The sequence below is a fragment of the Armigeres subalbatus genome, chromosome 2 (genome assembly GCF_024139115.2).
Source record: "Armigeres subalbatus isolate Guangzhou_Male chromosome 2, GZ_Asu_2, whole genome shotgun sequence".
NCBI classification, from domain to species: domain Eukaryota; kingdom Metazoa; phylum Arthropoda; class Insecta; order Diptera; family Culicidae; genus Armigeres; species Armigeres subalbatus.
In genome coordinates, this window is record NC_085140.1 from 325,756,216 (window position 1) to 325,777,503 (window position 21,288).

The window sequence follows — 21,288 nt, forward strand, 5'->3', positions numbered from 1 at the left end:
ATTCGGTTTCCCTGACGACATAGATATTATGGCACGTAACTTTGAGAAGATGGAGGAAGCCTCCATCAGACTGAAGAGCGAAGCTAACAGGTTTGGACTAGTCATCAACATGTCGAAGACGAAACTCATGATAGGACTCCGTCTTTTGGTACGACGGCGAGCTCTATTCGATCGGTGCGATCGAATAGAGCTCGCCGTCGTACCAAACTGACTATATACAAAACGCTCATTAAACCGGTAGTCCTGTACGGACACGAAACCTGGGGCCTCATTGCGCATCTCTTTTCGACAGCTCTTTCGTATGACAGTTTGCATGGTTTGCTCGTTTCGAGTCGAGGTGGGCAATGCCACCCCTGGATGATGCTCGTGGAGGACCAACGTTCGCTTGGAGTTTTCGAGAGGAAAATGCAGCGTACAATTATGGATGGATACAGATGGCGGACGGTACGTGGAAGAGGCTAAAGAACCACGAGTTGCATCAGCTGTTGGGAGAACCATCCATCGTTCACACCACGAAAATCGGACAACTGCAATGAGCCGGGCACGTAGCCACAATGTCGGATAGAAATCCGGAGAAAATGGTTCTCGACAACGATCCGATGGGCACAAGAAGGCGAGGTGCACAGCGAGGCTTTTCGGCCTTACGCATACCGTTTCAATTCCTCCACTTACTAACTTTATTGTGACGCATTCGGGGAATCATTTTTTTATGCGCATGCGAAACAAGTGACAAATGAGAACCAAGCTTTGTTATTATCTCCGATGACAAGGATTCAAAAATGTTGTCAGCAACAAAAAAGACAATTTTGTTGCTTATTTTTCATCCCGCTATTTTGCGTTATCTCTATAGCAAATCTTAGTTTTATGCTACCGTAGTTTCTACTTTCATAGAAATATTCGAGAATCTAACTCTGATTAGACAATTATTATTATTTATTCAGACTAAGGCCGAAGTGGCCTGTGCAGTATATAAGAGTCTTCTCCATTCGGCTCGGTCCATGACTACACGTCGCCAACCACGCAGTCTACGAAGGGTCCGCAAGTCATCTTCCACCTGATCGATCCAGCTTTAGAGATACTGATTTTTTGAAAAAAAAAAAAAAGCCTCTTCTGACAAAGACACCATGTACCCACAATTGTCCCATGTTAGTGTTTGTAGTTTTTTACTTTTTATACCATAGCAGGCTATTTTGATGTTTTTTTTTCAATTCAAAATAACAGAGAGTTTTATTCGAAAAAATGTTGCTAAATATCGAGGCATTTTTGTCTCACGATGAATATTCATGATTTCTACAGATTGTACTATTTTATGGAATGACCTCAGGAACGATGCTTTTATTGGTATTGTATTTCATGATTAGGTCTTCCACACCAAAAGTAGGGCGTTTTTTCTCAAAAACACGAATTGTAAAAACCAGTATTATGAATCGGAAATATTTTGTAAACAATAAACATATTGTTAATGATAACAACGTGTTTATGTACGTATTTATGGTTCATGAACGAATAATAAACCAAATGATCATTTTGATTATAATTGATGATTAATGACTAAACATAACAAACTTTGATTAACGATGAAGGATTAAAATAATAGTCCTCTGCTTGTGAGCAAAACATTATACAAATCCCTCCCAACATATATTTTTTTTAATAAATCAAATGGAGTTCACAAATCTCAATAAGGAGTTACTTCATTAATTGCCATGAGTGATGTGAAACATGATGAGTTTTGTGCCATCAATTCCGTTAAACGCATTTCATCCCAATAAACCGCTTTGAAAAAGCGACATCAATGCAAAACAAGATGGAATTTCATAACATCTCTTTAGAACTTATATAAGTGACATAGAGCTTCTAGGCCAAAAATCAGGTCACCATGCAAAGTGGCTGCGCATTGCATCTTCAGCGTAGACCTCACAGAAGTTGCAACAGTTGTGAAATTCAATGACCACCATCGTAGACAATAATTTAATTGAGACAAACATTGTAGACTAGACGGACCCGCTTTGTTGTGGTTACGCACTTTTCCAGAATCGCTGTTATGTCAATCCACCCCAACCTGCTGATAAACATTAGATGCACAGGAAAACATTTCTGTAGCACGCGACTGGCATTCATGTATCACTTTTCTCAAACAGAAGTGTTTTAACCAGGAAAAAGAGTATCAGATTCCCACGGATAGAAACGTTTATAAGATACATACCTTATGAAACTTGCAGCTAGCTCTTCGAGAAAAAAATTGCTTCATATGCAAATTATTGGCAACGAATGACTGGCTGTGTTGCACTGACGATATTTTTTGTTATTTTGAACCATGTTTGTGGCACTTTGGAGCTCGAACCAAAACCAGCGCACCACCGAGTGCACCGTTCGAGGAATCGAAGACCTGCAGTGGAGTTTGCATCGACGCGCGCGCTCGAAAGGACGGTCCAACTAACGGATCGTGATCTGAGTTAGGATTGTATCACAAAAGCCAAGGTCTTTTGTGTTTTACGGAAATCTCGTTTTGTGAGAAACCACTCGACCTAGATCGGATCTTGTGAGGGTGTTTAGTGGAACTGCTGTTGAGCTTGAATGGATTTGAATGAACTGCTTAAAAGAGATCACATAGGTTGAGATTCGACCAGTTTCTAGTGAACGAGTGACAAGCTCAAGGAACCATGAAGACTGTTTTGGTGTTGCTAGCGGTTATCTTAGTTTTTTGTGAAGGATATAATCCTGAATATCGAAGATCAAAAAGCAAACGCAACCGGTACGTTGTTGAGGACTCGTATGAAGATGATTACGGTGAAATAAGTATAGAGGAAACAGAAGAAGACAGTGCACCGCGAATCGAGCGAAAGATGAGAGCCAGTGTTCATGAACTGCCATACGGCTATTCGAAATCTCATAAGCGAAGAGACGATCGTGAGTATGAAGTGAAAATGCGGAAACCCAGCTATTCTGAGAAAAAAGGACGTGGAAAATATTCGACCTACGAAACAAACCCCCACAAAACTCTAAAAAAAGACATCGTAGCACGACAGCGGAATTCTGTAGTGGAAGTGAAGGGTCGTAAGAAAGATCACAGATCTGCTCCCGTGTATGAATCAATGTATCCCTACCCATCACCACCGGCACCGTACTCCATACCACTTCCAGTAGTTCCACATCGTAAACAAGTTCAAGCAAAACTACGATGTGCTCAACAGCTGCTAATTTCATGTACTCCCACAGTGACCAAAGTACCATGTGGAGCCTACAGCGGAAAGCCTTATCCAACTCCAGCGCATCATGTTCCAGTATCTCATGTCCCAGCGCCTCAGGTGCCACCCTATCATGCTCCAACGCATCAAGTGCCAACACCACATGTTCCTGTTCATCAAGTTCCAGCTGCAGCATACCACGAACAACCATCGTACCAGGTACCTCCCCCACCCTATACTCCACCAGTGTTCACGCCACCGACCTACAACCCACCTATGCACACTACAACATCGCCACAATATCTACCACAACCGAAGCCACTGTATCATCATCAACCGGTACAAACACAACCGGAGGCAGTTCATCAACCCCTGTATTACAAACCAGGTCAGCACCCATACTATCAACAGCAGAAACCAGGGCCACATTTCCCAGCTCCACCAGCTTACCATCAGCCGTACCAGCCGTCCTACAAGTCAATGGAACCGACACCATCTTTCGCGGCTCCAGTGAGTGAAGACCATCAAGAACCTCCACATCATCCTGTGATTTCGGCATTTCCTACGACATCCACGACCACCCAACATGCCCCCACAGTACCTGCCGATCGGGATCAAACCACTCAGAATGTCGACAACCACACTCAACGTCCAGCGGCTGACGCTGACGAGACCAAAAACCAACGGAAAGCATCAGACGATGAACCTGAGGAAGAAAAGCGTGTGATCACTCAGCCGACCAGCACCACCGGTGCGGCGATGACAACGACGACAAGTTCTCCTCGCCTTCATGCACCTTCTACCACGGTGGAAAATGAAAAATAATCCACTTCCCCACCTTCATCCTTCCATTCACTCCATCCCATCCGTAAGTGACCTGCACTTACAGTTTAATTTATTGTCACTTGTGAATGAAATAAATAAGGCGATTTGTGCTTTCAAAACGAACAAAATGTTATTACTTTTTTATTGCTGACAACTGATGGTTTTGTTGACGAAATGACGGTTTTGAATCAAAAAGGTGTGTTTTTCTATTTCGACTGTTTGGTTTTTAATCGCAATGGACTGCGCTATTAGGACCTAGGTAGCAACCTCATATTTTGGTCGAACAGTTCAACAGTTAACTGTTTATTCTTCAACATTGGAAAGCAAACTTGCATTTTATTTTAAACATACAGCGTGGTTGCATACAGGGAATGGCCAAAATAACTGGGATAGGCAAATTACGGTGTGATGTTACTAGGTCAATCCAATTTAGTTTCACGAACATGGAACCAACCATGGCCATTGGATAACGGTTAAATTCCGAATTTTCCGAAGGTAGGTTCAGAAACGTAAATTTGTGGTGAGTATTAGGATAAATTGCAAAGCAAAGCAAACAAAATAGGGCTCTTGCCTATTAGAACCATGCATTGGGATTTGGAATTGGTCCAGAATTAAGTTCTGTTAGAACGCATTTTTAGTGAATTTGGCAATAGTGAAACCGACTGAATCTGTTTAAAAAGTGTTAAGTAATAAGTAAAATAGTGTAAAGATTCGCCAACCACGCAGTCGGAGGGTGCGCAAATCTTCCACCTGATCGATCCACCTTGCCCGCTGTGCACCTCGCCATCGTGTTCCCGTCGGATCGTTGTCAAGAACCATTTTCACCGGATTATTGTCCAACATTGTGGCTGCATGCCCAGCCCACCACAGTCGTCCGATTTTTGCGGAGTGAATAATGGATGTCCAGCAAATTTCCTGCAGCACCACGACGTCGAAGTTGCGGAGATGTAATTCATCGTAGATTATCCTGTCGCAACCTGCGAATTTTAGCGACTTGCAGTTCTATGTTCCAATTTTGCAATCATGATCCTTTTTTCGTCCCCTAGATCTTGCCCATTATATCGAGTCGTATTATCTTCTGTGTTGTTCGTAATGATTGGTTTTAAAGGTGGCTTATTGAGCCTGCGCAAACCTCCTGTATCGTCGGAGGGCCGTCGTGTCAGGTCTGTTTAGCGTCCCACCTTATAACAGGACTTGGGCTTGTGAGCTTTGAGCGGCACTCGGTCACATTGGCGGATCCTGCTTGCGGATACATGCAGCTTTTAAGAGGAGTTTAACAGAGCCCACTGTCAAGCCCCACAACATCCTCAATATCCTGAGCAGGCACCACAAATCATAGTTGCCCTGGGGAGGGATCGTCAAGCCCTTAAACATAGTCACTGATGTCCCCTAAATACATGCCTATATGCCCCTTAATTCCTTAATAATAGTGTGAAATGTGAGGAAGATTTCAGGGCCGCTTGAATTGTACATCAGAATGTGGTTTTACTCAGGCCAGAAACTCGCCCCAATGAGTTCTGATCGATAGTTTTAAAAGGGTAATAAATGTATTTGAATCAAGCTTTTTGACAGATCTTCCATCATTTTATTCCAGAAGTCTTCTGACATGCCAAGAATAAAAAACCAATTCAAAAGGGGTGCCCGCGGGGAACCTGTAAAAGGGTTTCAGTTTTAGCGCCAAAAACAATCAGTCGACGGCTTGTTTTTCATGGTTTTTGATCAGGAAGCAAGGTATGAATATAAAATGGACCATTGACGACTCTGATCGATTCCGAGACCTACGGACTACCTCTGGGGAACCTGTAGAACGAGACGTTTCAGCTTTGGCGTCAAAACAAATTATTCCAACAGCTTTTTTTTCGTTGTTTTCTGTCAGGAAGCGAATTAAGTATATAAAATGGAGCATTGGCTATTCTGATCACTTCCGGGATTGTCCCTGTATTTAGGATTGTTTATAAACCATTCGCGAGTTGAACCATGACGAACTAAACGAAGAATCATTTTTATTCAAGATCTATGGTTTTGAAATTTCAAGCGTTTCATAGAATATGACTTTCATTATTTTCAATTATCAAAATGATATCAAAATATGATGCTGGGTTTTATCATTGCAATGCTGGATCAAAATGCATGCTCCACCGGAAGCCAGCTTAAAAAAACAAGCATCGAATAATCAACGAGAGAATAATGACCGGAACAATCGTCGAACATCACAGTAACAAAAAGGAACTAGCGATTGGAAGCTCGGTTTGTGGAACCTCGCGGATGTACATGAGGACCGCGGTATTGTCTGCAAGAGGTTTGTGTGTGGCCCTAAATTGCCCTAACGAAAATCTGTGACACTACGAGGCCTGCCCAACTTTTTCAAGCCACGGGCCAATTAATAGAAATCACGTTTGCTGGCGGGCCAAAAAATATTCGGTACATAACTTTCTAAATATTTTCATTTTTTTTTAAAAAAATCATGTTTTTTTCATTTTCTAGGAAAATTAAACACGATGTTAACGCGTTCAAACAATATTTTTTGTTTATTTTGTTTTTGTCATTGCATTAGAGATCCATTTGAAACATTAAATTAAATTATTTTCACCGTTTACCGGATGTTAAAAATGCATAAACTGTTTGTAGAAACGAACCAGATTTCAAAAACCCACTGTGCCAAAGTGCTTCATGTTCAAGTCATTGAGATGTTTGACGATATCGTTTTACTTCATCTTGTAGAAATGGTGCCATTTTCTTTTCGAAACAAACCAAATCTCTCAAGCATGGTACCACGACTTAGTCACTGAAATTCGCAAGGTTGAGTTCCCTAACGTTGAAAAAGTTGATTGTCTTAATAACGAGCATTAATACTTGAGAAATATTGACCGTTTTTGCATATCGATTCTTTTGATGAATATCTTATAGCAGGGAGTATCGCCATACCTATGTCATTGTTCTTTTCTGTCATTGCTGATGCTCCATCAACCATAAGGTCACTTAAGTTATCAAAGGAGAAAAAAGTTCCTTCACACAGGTCTTAACAGCCGTCAGGTTTCAAATAAATGGTTTTGCTGAGCGAACTTTGATTTAAAACTTAGGTGAAAAATAGTGAATAATAAAGAGGGCTTTTCGAGCCAGACAGGTAGATGACGGGCCGAATATGAGGTTATTTTTCTTACACGCCGCGGGCCACAAAAAATGAAGCCGAGGGCCGCATCCGGCCCGCGGGCCGTACGTTGGGCAGCCCTGCTCTACGTTGATGCGTGTGCATGCACGCCACGGAGATCTAACTGGAATGGAAGAGGCAAAGTCATGGCTTGCTATTCAAGAACGCATCTTCTGGCATAAGGGTGGTATGGACTTCGCAAGTACTATGCAAATAGATAGGTCAAGTAGTGGTCAAGGAGTGATTGTGCTGCTGAGATTCCTTGAGCAGTACGGTGCTGACAAGAAAAAATCTAGCAGGGAATTTCGACAGAAATTCTAGAGGGATTCCCGGAAATATCAGGAGATAGCAATTATGTCCTTTTGAGAATCCTATCGGTGCTTAATTTCGGATTCTTCTTTTTCCGCTTCATTTGCAGCAATCACAATACTGTGAAATGGTGAACATTTTATAAAAACGTATTATTTTCTAAAATTTACAATTATTTACAGCTACTTACCAGCTTGATGACATTTTGCCAAATTGACTTACGACAGAAGACAGAAAATGTTTTATTTTTCGCCTACTTTCTGAATTACGTAAGGTCAAAATTACTTTAATTAGATGGTTACCAGAAATTACTAGTAATTAGATCAAATTTTCCTTAAGTATTTTCCTTGAGAACTGCATACTAAGTTATAGGATGCAATGCTTGTTTATCTCCTCAGTTATTTAAATGAGATGAAGGTGATCATTAGGGGTGGTGGAAATTCGCGATTTCGTGGAAGCCGCGAAATTCGCGAAATTTGATGTTAGCCGCGAAATTTAAACATTTTCGCGAAAAACCAAAAAATAACCTTTCCCGTCAATAATTTTATTCCATTCTATTGCCTCAGGCGATTTCTTGACCTAGTCAATACCAACTCGACAAACAACGCATTTTTCGACGTCTAGAAAAAAAAAATTTTTAAGTGCAAAGTCTGAAATTGGTCGAATGTTGAGCCAAAATTAAATTGAAAAACAATTTTTGTTTTTCTTTCAAATTTTAAAAATAGTTAGAGACGTAAAAAATATGGATTCTTTAGGAAAGTTTATCCTAAATAAGAGAATTAATCGATTAATTGATTGTCCCAACAAAATTGTTTGACGGGAAAAGTCAATTTAACCTCAAAGAATATACAATTATTTGGAATGTGCGCGCCAAACTGCCAACCGAACGCTGTTTGGGCTGTTGGTTCGAAGCACACAAAACTAACAACACGAATGAATAGGAGCTACACACGATGCTCTGCTTTGCGCGGTCTCGCGGTTCAACCAAGTGCTTTTGACCAGAAATGCAAAGAAATAATAAAAAGAAAATAATTTGAAATAAATAAACGCAACAATTTAAATAAATATGGAATCTTCTTCTTCTTCTTCTTCTTCTTATTGGCATTACATCCCCACACTGGGACAGAGCCGCCTTACAGCTTAGTGTTCATTAAGCACTTCCACAGTTATTAACTGCGAGGTTTCTAAGCCAAGTTACCATTTTTGCATCCGTATATCATGAGGCTAACACGATGATACTTTTATGCCCAGGGAAGTCGAGACAATTTCCAATCCGAAAATTGCCTAGGCCGGCACCGGGAATCGAACCCAGCCACCCTCAGCATGGTCTTGCTTTGTAGCCGCGCGTCTTACCTCACGGCTAAGGAGGGAATCTACATTTTCTTTTTTATTTTTTGTACCGAAATATAACTTACCGCGAAATGGCCGCGAATTTTAAGATTTTCTGAATTGGCTGTCCACGAAATTTTGAAAATTTTGCCGCGAATTTCCACCACCCCTAGTGATCATCTATTGCTACTCACTAAATTTTACTTATGCACTCATTCTTACTCACTTACTCAATCGCTCCCTTTTACTCACTCTCTTTTACTCACTCATTCACTCACTCACCTTTATTTACTCGCTCACTCTTGCTCCCTCACTCACTCACTTACACTTACTCACTCACTCTTATTTACTCACTCACTCTCACTAACTCATTAACTCTTACACACTTACTCTTACTCGCTTACTCTTACTCACTTACTCTTACTCGCTCACTTTTACTCACCCACTCAACCACTCGTCGATTCCAAGAACACGCCTTATCCATAATCCGTTGCTTTTACCGACTCTATGACACTACCCATAATTTCATTACCCATAATGCCTTTACCCCGAAGGCCACTACCCCGAATACCATTACCCCCCATGGGACACTACCCCGAATGAGCCAGTACCCCGAATAAGTCCTTATTTCAAGTTTATACTTCATTTCGGTTACTCAATAAAAGTTTATTCAGAATTCATATGAAACAACAATAGTTTGCCCTCCACTTTGAACTGCAGTATAGAACTAAATATCCGCGAGCGGTAATGGCCGCCAACTTGCATGTGTTTCAGATTTGACGATTGAGGAGGTCAACTGCACCCAATGCGGTTAACTGCGGTCCACGTCAGCAAGGCTACATAGGTAACAAGATTGAAGTTGCTTCTTGGTCGCAAAAGTGAAAGCACCGGTTTCCGGATGAAGCGTGATTCAATTCTTAGAATCTACGATTGAATGAGTGAGCGAAATAGCCTGATTGAGCGAGTAAGAGAGAGTGAGTGAGTGAGTAATAGAGAGTGAGTGAGTAACTGAGTAACCAAACGAATGAGTGAGAATGAGTGATTGAGTAAGAGCGAGTGAGTGAGCAAAAGTGAGTGAGTGAGTGAGTAAGAGTTTTTTTTTCTTCCTAAGCAATGGAGGGGGAATCTGCTCAACAGACATCCTGGGTTGTCCAGGAAGTGCGGGGTTAGGGGCCACCTCCAACAGCAAACGAGGGTGGCAGGACTGCATCCCCGACCCGCTAAACCGTTTCCGGTACAACCAGAAAGTAATGTTTCAAAGGGGGGCCAGTGCATAACGCACCCTCGAGGTTGGCTGCGTGTCCTTGCAGCATCGAACATCGTGACTCGCTTTTTTAGAAGAACACCATGGTATCGTGCCAGCGCATTGCCGGTTTTCCAGGGGGCCTTTTTTTCCTGTTCGGGTGTGCCACTGCGACCAATTATTAGATCTATTGTAGCGTTACCCGTATCCTTAGTGTTTAAGTGCATGTCGAATTACTCCAGTGCTATCGAGAAGCAATGCAGTATCGGTTTCGATACAGTTGTTGTTTTGTTTTCTCAAGACCACCATGACAAGGTCCCGCTATTTATACCCTTCATAGAGAGCAATCCCATTGAAGGCGCGCCCCTTATCAATAGGAAATCAATCCTTTCTTGAGAAAACAGAACAGTAATACTGTTTTTGGCCATGCATCGGAGCCCTAGCTACATCCTTGTCTTGCTTCTAGAATATCACCAGTGAAACTCTTAAAACCCGGGATTTAGCTCTGTCTACAAGACCATTTCAAGCAAGAGAATTTGTTCAGTAATAAGAACTTCCTTGTGTTCCTCTTACTACCATATTTCACCAGTTCAAGAAGAGTTAGTACGTATTTAAACCCCTAACTCGATTTTTCCAGCAGTCAGTTCAGCAAGGGACCGGGTACCGAGGTTTTTTAACTAATTGCTTGAAAAATTGTTTCCGCTGCATACAGTTTAGCCTCAAACAGGAGGAATTCGAGTATTTCAACTGTCTGCAAGGTAACATTAATTATGTTTTATTCCTGAGACTGCTGTTGGTAGCGGGGACTAAATACGATGAATCCTTAATTACCACAACTTATTGCCCTAGCTAGAAAAATGGATTAGGCTAAGGCTCTGTTTGGTAGAAAGTTTGCAATATCTGCTTTATTATTGTGTTTATTGCCGCTTTCAACTAGTTGGATTCAAGGAAGATGATTGATTTATCGTCCAGTTTTGTTCTCTGTACATATCTATTACAACAATTTTGAATTTTTGATTTTAAAACAAAACACAACATCCTTTCATGACTGCTTTTCATGTAAAATTGATCAAAGAACCCACGATTCTTTCATTTGGTCGCCAGATATAATGTGTGTTGTGCCATAAAATAACAGAGTCCTACATAATGATGAATTTAATCACCGCGAGACAATTATGCGTAGAAATTAAGCAATGGGACAAATAGACTTGATGTTGTTTTCAATGATTTTCCGAACCAAGTTCGAAATCTGTTAGAGTTTTCTAAAAGTATACGTCAAAATAGACTGCTCTATGGTGAAAAGTCAAAATCCACGAAAACTAACATGGGACAACTATGCGTAGAAGGGCAGTATAGCACTCTCTGTGCCCTCTGTCTTATGATGATCACGACCTTTTGCAGTAATGATTAGAGTCAGTAGGAGTGATTGAGAGATTGAGAGTAAGTGAGTTAGTAAGAGTGGGTGAGTGAGGAAGAGTAGATGAGTGGGTAATAGTTAGTGAGGAAGAGGTAGTGAGTGTTTGTCTTCAGAATGAAGCGTTGATTTGAAGAAGGCATCCTCTCTTCCGTTCGCCTCATACATTGCAAACGCATAAAGAAGGCATGCATTATTTCCTCTGTGTGCCTTGTATCTGGCAAAAGTGTACTTTAAAAAGTCATTATCTCATCTGTGTACCTTGTACAGGGAAAAAAGATTTATTTAAAGAAGGAATTATCTCCTGTGATCGCCTTATACCGGGCAAGCGCATAAAGAAGGCATTGTATCATCTATGTGCCTGGTGTCGATTAAACGCGTACATTTAAAGAAGGCATTATCCCCTCTGTTCGCCTTATACCGGGCAAACGCGTTCATTTGTAGAAAGCATTAACTCCTCTGCAAACACGTCCTATTGAAAGAGACATTATCACCCCTTACTATATTTCGTAGAATAGTTGTTTTCTTGGTAATAATGGGGTGGAATGACAATTTAAGTTAATTAGATGAAACATCAACATTGTTGGTTAAACAGTTGGTTGAATCTTCAATGCGTTTTTCCAAGTAAGTCTAACTCTGTTTTATTCTTTGCAAAGATTGTCGTTTTGGATCCATCGATATCTGTGAATGTGAAAAATGATACTGGAAAGTGTGGGGTTTGAGTATATTACTATCAGCGTGTGATTATACATTAACACCTCAGCGTGTCGATCAGTGCGCAGTAAGCCATGACACGGCCTCGTCTGGTCAGACCTCCGTGGCGTGCACACGCACCCACGGAGAGCTGCTGTCATAACAATAAGGCATTTTATGAGACGTTTCGCGGTGACCCGTTTATTTACTTCTAATGTTTTGTTTTGGTATGAATCTGCGTGAACATTCCGTTAGGTCCGAACACAAAATAATGTTTGTAACGTTTTACTTTTCATTCGTGTTTTCTTCAGCATTTCATGCTTAGAATGCAATGGTATGAATTATCTAACGATACATTTTGAGAATCATATGAAAAACTATGTTCTAAATCCCTGGTAGACGAAAAGTAAAACAGGCAGAATTGATGATGGGACCCATCGGAATGTTCTTCGCGAAATTACCAAACAAACAGGCTCCCACTAATTGTCAAAGTAGATAAACACGAGAAAAACAGCTGTTTCGATCTGTCTCATAAAATGCCTTATTCGCTCCGGCCATTTGAGGTCACACATTTTGGCGATCCTGCCAGGATATTTGTTGGATCCTTACGCTGATTTCAAAAGGTGAGTTGAATTCAATTGGTAATGTGCTAATGTGTTAAAACATCTGATGATTAAAAAAAACACAAGGCAATGGGTTTGTATTGCTACAAAGCGCGTCTAGAAGAACGCTGCAAAATGGATTGTGACTTGGAAAATCACAAAGTGCGTCTGGAAGACCGCTGGAAAATGGATTGTAGTTTGGAAAATCACAAAGTGCGTCTGGAAGACCGCTGGAAAATGGATTGTGGTTTGGAAAATCATAAAGCGCGTCTGGAAGACCGCTGGAAAATGGATTGTGGTTTGGAAAATCACAAAGCGCGTCTGGAAGACCGCTGGAAAATGGATTGTGGTTTGGAAAATCACAAAGCGTGTCTGGAAGACCGCTGGAAAATGGATTGTGGTTTGAAAAATCACAAAGTGCATCTGGAAGACCGCTGGAAAATGGATTGTGGTTTGAAAAATCGCAAAGCATGGGAGACCACTGGTTTGTGGTTTGCAATACCACAAGGCGTGTCTGGGAGACTGCCGAGAAAAAAGTTGACAATCTAGAAAATCCCAAGGTAGGTCATGGAAGCATTTATTTTGGTTAAAATAAATTTAGTTTGAAATGTATAACTTAGCGACTTTAGTGTAGATGAGGCTACCAGTTAAGCTAGTTCTATCGAAATCTGAGAGATATGGATATCCATCGTATGCTACAAAGTTGTTTGGAAGGCTTAATATATTCACCCATATTCTTGTTTACGTACGAACGCGCTTTCGAACGAAAGTTGAAGCGCATTCTCGTTTACGCCAGCAAAATCAAATGGAGATACGGTTCGAACGAATCGCATTCGTTCGAAAGTATCGTTCATCCGTAAACAAGAGTAAGGGTGATTATCTTGAAGTTTATTTTGGAGTTCCAGCGGTCTTCAAAGGAAATCATCGGTTTCTCAAAAGCAATATGCTCATCTTCGTCTCGCGCAAATAACTTCAAAAAATCAATACGTTCTATGCTAGAGGATTTTTTTTGCCTTTTTTAATGAGAGAAGAAGGGAAATGTGGGGTTTGAGTATATTACTATCAGCGTGTGATTATACATTAATACCTCAGCGTGTCGATCAGTGTGCAGCAAGCCATGACTCGGCCTCTTCTGGTCAGACCTCCGTGGCGTGCACACGCACCCACGGAGAGCTGCTATCATAACAATTCGCTCCGGCCGAAATCAAAAGAAGATGTGGTTGCTGTTGAAGAGTGAACTACATTTGTAGAGGGTTGGACAGATAATGATATGTTTTTCAGATGATGGTCAGTTATGTCATAACGAACGGTTACTTAGATGCTACATTCTCTTCCTTTGTCTATTTTAGTTTTAATAATTACATATTTAAATTATATAAATTATAATCTGTGAAGTGCGTTGGAGGCTTTCTTATACGTTTAGATCTTTGTGGGCTTCGTGGCCGTGCGATTAGCAACGTCATTCGCCTAAGCGCAAGTGCTATGGAGTGTGGGTTCGATTCCCGCCCTGGTAAGGAGAAAACTTTTCGTGATCGAAAAGTTCTCCACTGGTCCACTAGGTGTTATTTGTCCTGTCCGTTGTCTCATGCTACACACATGTTTCACATTTTTTTGTTAAGGATCTCGATGAGTACTTCTCGTTAAGACCATGTTTGGAAAATGGCGTATACGTCACTTTTTCAGATTACGGCAATAACGCCGGACTCTAATTTTTTCAATTGAAGTCGTGCACCTTGGCGCTGAAGTACAATGTGTATCTGAGGAGCAAAATTAGTTGTTAGTTTATTTTTCTTCATCATGTTTTTGACTAATACATGGTCACCAACGTCTATGCTAGAAACCTTCGCTTTTCTCTTCCATTCAATGTACAGTTTACCATTTTCTTTTGTGGCTCTGTCTTTGTTTCGAGCTTGCGATAGATCTACTTTTCTCCTAACATGGGGTAATCTGTCTCGTAAATCCCATCCAAATAATAATTCAGAAGGACTGAAATCTGTCGATGAGTGTGGTGTTGCTCTGTATGAAAGTATAAAATCCTGAAGATCGTTTTTCCAATTTCTTCCCGTAGCTACGCTCATCTTGATCGTTTTCAGGAGGTTCCGGTTTTGCCATTCAACAAGTCCATTTTGCAAAGCAGCGTAGGGTACGGAATGTTGTATTTCGATTCCATTTACTGAGCAAAATCTTGAAAATACTTCAGATGCAAAAGGTTTCCCATTATCACAAACGATTTTCTCAGGATAACCAAATCGCGCAAATCTTCTTCTTCTTCTTCTTCTTCTTCTTCTTCTTCTTCTTCTTCTTCTTCTTCTTCTTCTTATAGGCATTACATCCCCACACTGGGACAGAGCCGCCTCGCAGCTTAGTGTTTTTCATTAAGCACTTCCACAGTTATTAACTGCGAGGTTTCTAAGCCAAGTTACCATTTTTGCATTCGTATATCATGAGGCTAACACGATGATACTTTTGTGCCAAGGGAAGTCGAGACAATTTCCAATCCGAAAATGGTTTAGACCGGCACCGGGAATCGAACTCAGCCACCCTCAGCATGGTCTTGCTTTGTAGCCGCGCGTCTTACTGCACGGCTAAGGAGCAAATACTTCACGTAATTTTGTAATTGTTATTTCAGCTGTCATTGTAGTTTGATTATATCTACTTCAATATATCTAAAAAATAAATGGTTAGTATATTTTATTTTTCTAATTAGTTAGATACTGAAAGCTAGAGAAATAATCGGTAATCATCCATCACCCATCATCCATGAAGTCGATGCCCAGTTTAATCCATGGATAAGCTGGCATTTCGGTTCTGGTTATTGGTTGAACATTGGGTTCAAATACAAGAACGCAACCGGAGCAGCTCTGAACAAAATGTTCTATCATTTGGTCCATGTGGGCCCACCAAACTTTTGAGCGTAACCTTCTTTTCATCGATGTTATGCCAAAATGAGGATCATGAGCAATACGCAGAACTCTAGTTTGCAAGCTTCGTGGTATTATAATTTTGTTATCGGCCGCATCTTGAATTTCCCTTATATAACGCTTCTCTCTAGTACTTGGCCCTCTGGCATTGGCTGGTCTGATAGCATGTTTAATCTTGGCGTAGCCACGGGGGGAGAGGGAGTTTGGACATAAAACCCACCCCAAAGACAACATTTTTGAAGGATTTTTTTTTTTTCGATGGATTAAATGTTCAAAATATTTCCCTCTAGACCAATTTTCTGGCTACGCCGCTGCCCTTGCTTATAACTTTTCAACATATTTCCAATAGAGTTTTCAAATGCGTCATTTGGTTTTCGATTGAAGGTGTCAATTTTCAGGATTTTGTCGTACGATACGTCTTGGACAACCTCATCTAATGGTAAACCGTTCTTCAAAATCTTCGCCATGAGTTTTTCATGAATGAAATGAAATGAATGAATGAAATGAGGAATGAAATAGTTATTCAGTGTTTGCACGTTACCATCAACGGTTTCCAGTTATATGATCGTCATCCACTTTTACTTGATCAATCAGCCTTCGGATATCTGCTCCGCCAAACAAAGCCAGTGTTTTAAATTTGACATCGTGGGCTACAATACCTCTCCAGTCCAAATACGCATCGAACTGCTTCCGCCAGTCTTCCCAACGGACTGCGACGCTTCCTTCCGCATTCTCGACGAAAGGCGGGATAATGGAATTGACCTAATATCAAACAAATTTTAATTATTCCCTGTTGAATACAGGTATATGTATAATTCCACGTATCTCCTATTTTACTACTATACTCAAATCTGTTTGGTTTCTGTTGTATTGCAGAACCCTTTCTACAAAAGACAACCCAAACTTTCCTGCTTTGAACACCATATAGGTCTCAACAGCTTTCTTTTTTTCGTATAGTGTTATACACGCCTGAGCCTACCAAATAAACGAACTTTCTAGTGCAATTGATATTCTAAAAAATATGAGTGATATTTTTTGTAGGAAAATCGTATTTTGTCCAAAACTTTTGATCCCATAGTTCGACCAAGCCAATTTTAAATAGGAAACAATGGGAAACGATTTCTTGTCGAATGCAACTAATACTTTTACTTTTGAGTCAACTATTTAGGTATATATGTATATATGAAATCTCCGGCGAATTAAATCGTGGCAAGCAAAACCCAAAAATAATAGACTATAGAAAAACGTCATCACCATCTATAGATTTCTGGCACATTGTTACGGTCTAAGCAATCATCGTTCTACATCGCTCCGCGGCATATCGCGTAGGTGTCTACCTTCAAAACAATGGCCAATGTCACCAGTGTGGATCCAGTTTCAGAAAAAAATAAAAAATTACAGGAAAACGTAAGTCAACAGTCAGTGCTTATATTTAATTACAACAGAACGACACTCCCACATTCGGTAAAATCAGCTCATGAATGAAGACACCCGCAAGTACACCCGCTATGGAGGCAGCAATCGCTGCATCTCCCACAGGTCCGGCACAGGGCATGGCGCTTTCGCTGACAAGACGCACACTGCGGGAAGCGCAGCAGATTCATATTCTGCGTGTCCCAGTTGTGAGGATTGTAGATGGAAGCCATTCCTGGATAGCTCGGAGGGACGGGGTGTTCCACATTTTTGCTGAATCTAGGCGATAATAGTGGTGGGAACAAATGAGGGCATCCCTGAAACGATGATAATTTAGAGGACGGTATTAGAGATGAGTAAATTTACGAATATTGCTGATTATATCCCTATTTTTTAGTATTCATGATATTATACTCATGGTATGATTTTGTTATTACATATTAAATTTAATCAATGCTTACCCGGTCAGGATATTCATCTTCAATGTGCGGAACAATAGGGGCCCGGTTCAAAACAATGGTTTCAGGATTACCCACAGCAGCTCGCTGCCTTCTCTCCAACGGCCGGATGCTGATGCTCGAACTGGCGGATGTCATATCTGGAATAAGAAAAACTGTTGAAAATTCATCTTGGAGCAGTTGCTTGCAAATTGAAACCCACCATCAGCTTCAGAGAAATCATCCACTCGTTTTGTTGTCGTGCTATACGTTTCTTCGTTTACTACGACGTAACTTTCGGGTTCATACCCGAGAGGAGTTTGTCGCTCTGGAACGGGTGAAGTTTTTCGACTTCCCCATAAATTCTCTTTAGGTCGCACCTTCATTCCAGCTACGCTTTGTGGATCATGATATTGTTCTTGAGATTCCTCTTTTACTTTCTTTTTGGTGTCATCTTCAACTGCAGGATTTCTAACATAGTACTCTTCACCGGATGTCAGAACATGGGTAGCAGGGGAATGCTCCATGACTTGCTCAGAACTTTCGGTCTGCTTGGCACTTACAAAAACATCCTCGGTATTAACGCCTTCATAGACTTCAGAGGGATCAATACTATGGCTTTTATGCAAAACTATAATTTCTTCTTCCTCTCCGTCTTCGATCTCTAATTCTGACTCAGGCTGTTCCTCTTCAACATGATCAACTGTTTCTGCGTTATCATCCTCGTCTGTCGATCCCGCTTTCCTGATTGCGTTAATCAGTGTGCTACTCTCAGAATCCTTTACAACTCCCACCAATGGTTCCTCAAATTCGTAAGCCTTTCGTTCCTCCTCTGGATTGAGACCCATTCGCTCATTTTCTTCGAAGGATCCATTTGTGGTAACTTCCAACTCCAATTCATTTACCTCGGCCGACTTTCCATCATCATTTTGGCTAACCGTTTCAGTATCACGCACGTGCCTCGAGTTGGCACTAATTAGAACAATCGACACTAGGACAACCGTAATCAGGAGAACTGTTGCTACGAGTGCGCGCATGATGATCATTACACCACTGGAGCAACCTCAACAAAACCACCCAAACCACTGACGCCGCTCTGCTTTCCAACTGGTGCTATGGTCCAAACGGCACGGCCGCAAAAGTGCTGATTTTATACATTGCCTCCGCGGTACGTGATAATGACCGGTGCGAAGAAAGCAAAGAAATGCCATGTTTTGGCGTTGCGGTCGGATATTTTTACTAAACTTGGATAAGGCACGGGGGCTGAGATTGCTCTTGTACCTTGAACTTTGTTGCAACTGTGAATAGTAGAAGAAGATGATTTGACGATAACAAAGATGTCAACAATGCAGATTACGTATTTAAGTTGGACAGTTTTGTTATGTTGTACATTATGAAAGCAACTGATTGAAATCTTCCAACAGAATATATTTTGAATAATCCTCTAATCAAACAATGAATATGTGGCTTTGAATGGTGAATATAATACAATCGATGGAAAACATGCTTATCAAAAGTAAGAATGAGTTCATTTTTTCGATTATGAACTACGATGTCAAGTGCTACTCATGTCAAAAAGAACTCAATCGTGAAGCTTTATTCGTAGATCGACATTTTTTTTAAAGAAATTCAAATAAATGCCATTGCGAGCCTTCCAAATAAATGCAAGATTTAAAAAAACTCCATTTAATAACATGCAAATATTTAGAATCAACTTAATTTTGAATTCTTCAAATGGCCCAATAAAATGCAATCACAAAGAAAATAGAACTAAAGCAATTTATTATAAATGGTTGAATCAAGTTTTTATTTGGGATATCCAAATTTTAAGTGTCTCCTATTATATATCTAGATTTGCAAAATAGAACGTAATCTAAATAATTTTACTTTCTATTTTCAGGAAATCATTTTTGGAAACCTTCGGACACAGATCCATTAACAAAAATCAAACCCATGCGTTACTGCAGAGCATTGACTACCTGACAGACAGTATTGGACATCTTCTAAAAAACACCAGTTGAATTCTATGGTGAATGATTTTTTTTTGTTTCTAGATATTTCATTTTTTGGTTTGTTTCTCTCGTCTGGAAATTTGGAGCACCTCGAACGGATCTACAAGAAAATAGAATCTGGCCACGGTCAAATGTACGATTACCTTATTCAACAATCTGCCCCTCGAGAATGTGCCATGGCTGTCCACCGGTTCATAAGGTCGCACAAAATATGCATTCTCCCAGAGAGAGCGCTCAACTTGCTGTGCGGTAAACTTTAAAATGAATCACAACTGCCGTTGAATCACGCTATGGTTTATTCCCCAAATTTAGCTCGTAACGATGGGATACCTCGGCGCTTAATTGCACTGGATGCACTCAATCTCGTGCAGCATGAATCATTCGGTATGAGAAAACAGTTTGCGCGTGCCTATCTCCTAATGATGCAACAACTTACTTTCCGGGGATATCTCACTCCGCACGAGATTCGAATTGTTATCAGCCCATATCTGGCACTTCCGACTATTTTTCCCGGGCGAAACTCACTACAGAATGTTGCCTCAAAATCTGCAATACTGATGGAGATGTTTCTGAGTGCTCACCTGTTGGATGATCCAGAGGCTCTTTCCGTGGAGCTGTCCAAAGAAACTAGCAGATTTCAGCGAAAAATGCGAAGAATGACTCCGCCCTAATTTGCATGCTATGATAAATTACTGGATCGGGGAAGTGGTTGTTATCGTTTTGCTATCTGTTTGAGGGGGTGATAAAAGCATTTCAGACCAAACATTTTTTAGCCTTGACACATTTGGAAGTGAGTCATTAGAGAAAGCGTGTATAGGCAAGTATATTTCCGAGGTTCCATGAAAAGACGGAGGACACCCACCTGCTGGTGAATGAACGGCTTATTGCGATGTACAAACAATATATCTGGTACCGTCGAGCTGATAAGCGAGCATTCAATAAAACCACTCATGAAGGTATTTTAAGTACCTTTCCTACATTAAGTCTTTACTCAACGGAATTCACTTATTCCGAAGACAGTTGTCCAATAGGTTGTTATTCATAATTTGATACTTTTTTCTACAACGGCTCAAATTATGGTGTTCAAATTGTGTTGCGGAAGCAAAAGCTACGATATGGAAAGTGCCTCGGTTGGAGACTCAAAGAAAACGGTATGGGGCTCGGTGAAATCTCCGGTGTTTTAAAATGGCTTACCGAATTGGGTCAATTTTATTCACAGAACATTCCAAGCAGTACGACTGTAGTTACACAGCCCGCGTTCAAAACGAAGAATACTGATGATACAACAGTGGAAACTTCAAGAAATGAGGACCAAGGAAGTTGACGTAGTGCGTAATACGGGGGTGAAAATTCTCAATTAACAGTGGCGTCCAATGAAATAATTGAATGTGTTATATATTTATACTTCTATAATAAATAAATGAATATTTAGGCTACTTATGAAATGTGCTACATTTGATTTTGAAATTGTGAAACTGCGTGATTTTATATTGTACAGGTATCAATTTTTAGTTACAAAACTTCTGAACGCTCGCGCTGGATCCAACTTTAAGACAATTCAGTAGTCACCAATAAGCGTTCTATGTCGATTGCTACTGCTAAAATTAATATGGAATTGTAAAGTGCGCGTACACATACATCAACACATCGCAATGATTTAATTAGTGTTGGATTGAGCGTTGGTTCAGAGCAAATTTACAGTGGAAGTAAAGCCATTGTAGCTATCCTCAGATTTTATGGGCACCTACACAAAT

At 40.6% G+C, this 21,288-nt stretch overlaps 3 protein-coding genes across 4 annotated transcripts; 2 read left to right on the forward strand and 1 right to left on the reverse strand.

Annotated features, from left to right (window-relative positions):
- Positions 1 to 2,349: 2,349 nt before the first annotated feature.
- Positions 2,350 to 4,115, forward strand: LOC134216866 (uncharacterized). Its single transcript, XM_062695649.1, has 2 exons — positions 2,350 to 3,156; positions 3,220 to 4,115. Exons 1-2 carry the CDS (start codon positions 2,664 to 2,666, stop codon positions 4,011 to 4,013), a joined length of 1,287 nt encoding a protein of 428 aa, XP_062551633.1. The 5' UTR covers positions 2,350 to 2,663; the 3' UTR covers positions 4,014 to 4,115.
- Positions 4,116 to 16,894: 12,779 nt separating this feature from the next.
- LOC134216868 (uncharacterized) lies at positions 16,895 to 20,998 on the forward strand. 2 transcript variants are annotated; one of them, XM_062695651.1, is made up of 5 exons: positions 16,895 to 17,079; positions 19,423 to 19,511; positions 19,577 to 19,783; positions 19,847 to 20,685; positions 20,754 to 20,998. In XM_062695651.1, exons 1-4 carry the CDS (start codon positions 17,027 to 17,029, stop codon positions 20,203 to 20,205), a joined length of 708 nt encoding a protein of 235 aa, XP_062551635.1. In that variant the 5' UTR covers positions 16,895 to 17,026; the 3' UTR covers positions 20,206 to 20,685; positions 20,754 to 20,998. The 2 variants fall into 2 exon arrangements, 1 of the variants encoding a protein (XP_062551635.1); XR_009980855.1 differs by having other exon boundaries at positions 16,933 to 17,079; positions 19,577 to 19,778.
- LOC134216867 (uncharacterized) lies at positions 17,104 to 18,813 on the reverse strand. The gene is made up of 3 exons (XM_062695650.1): positions 17,746 to 18,813; positions 17,547 to 17,683; positions 17,104 to 17,402 (listed from the first exon to the last, which is right to left on the reverse strand). Exons 1-3 carry the CDS (start codon positions 18,566 to 18,568, stop codon positions 17,148 to 17,150), a joined length of 1,215 nt encoding a protein of 404 aa, XP_062551634.1. The 5' UTR covers positions 18,569 to 18,813; the 3' UTR covers positions 17,104 to 17,147.
- Positions 20,999 to 21,288: the final 290 nt, after the last annotated feature.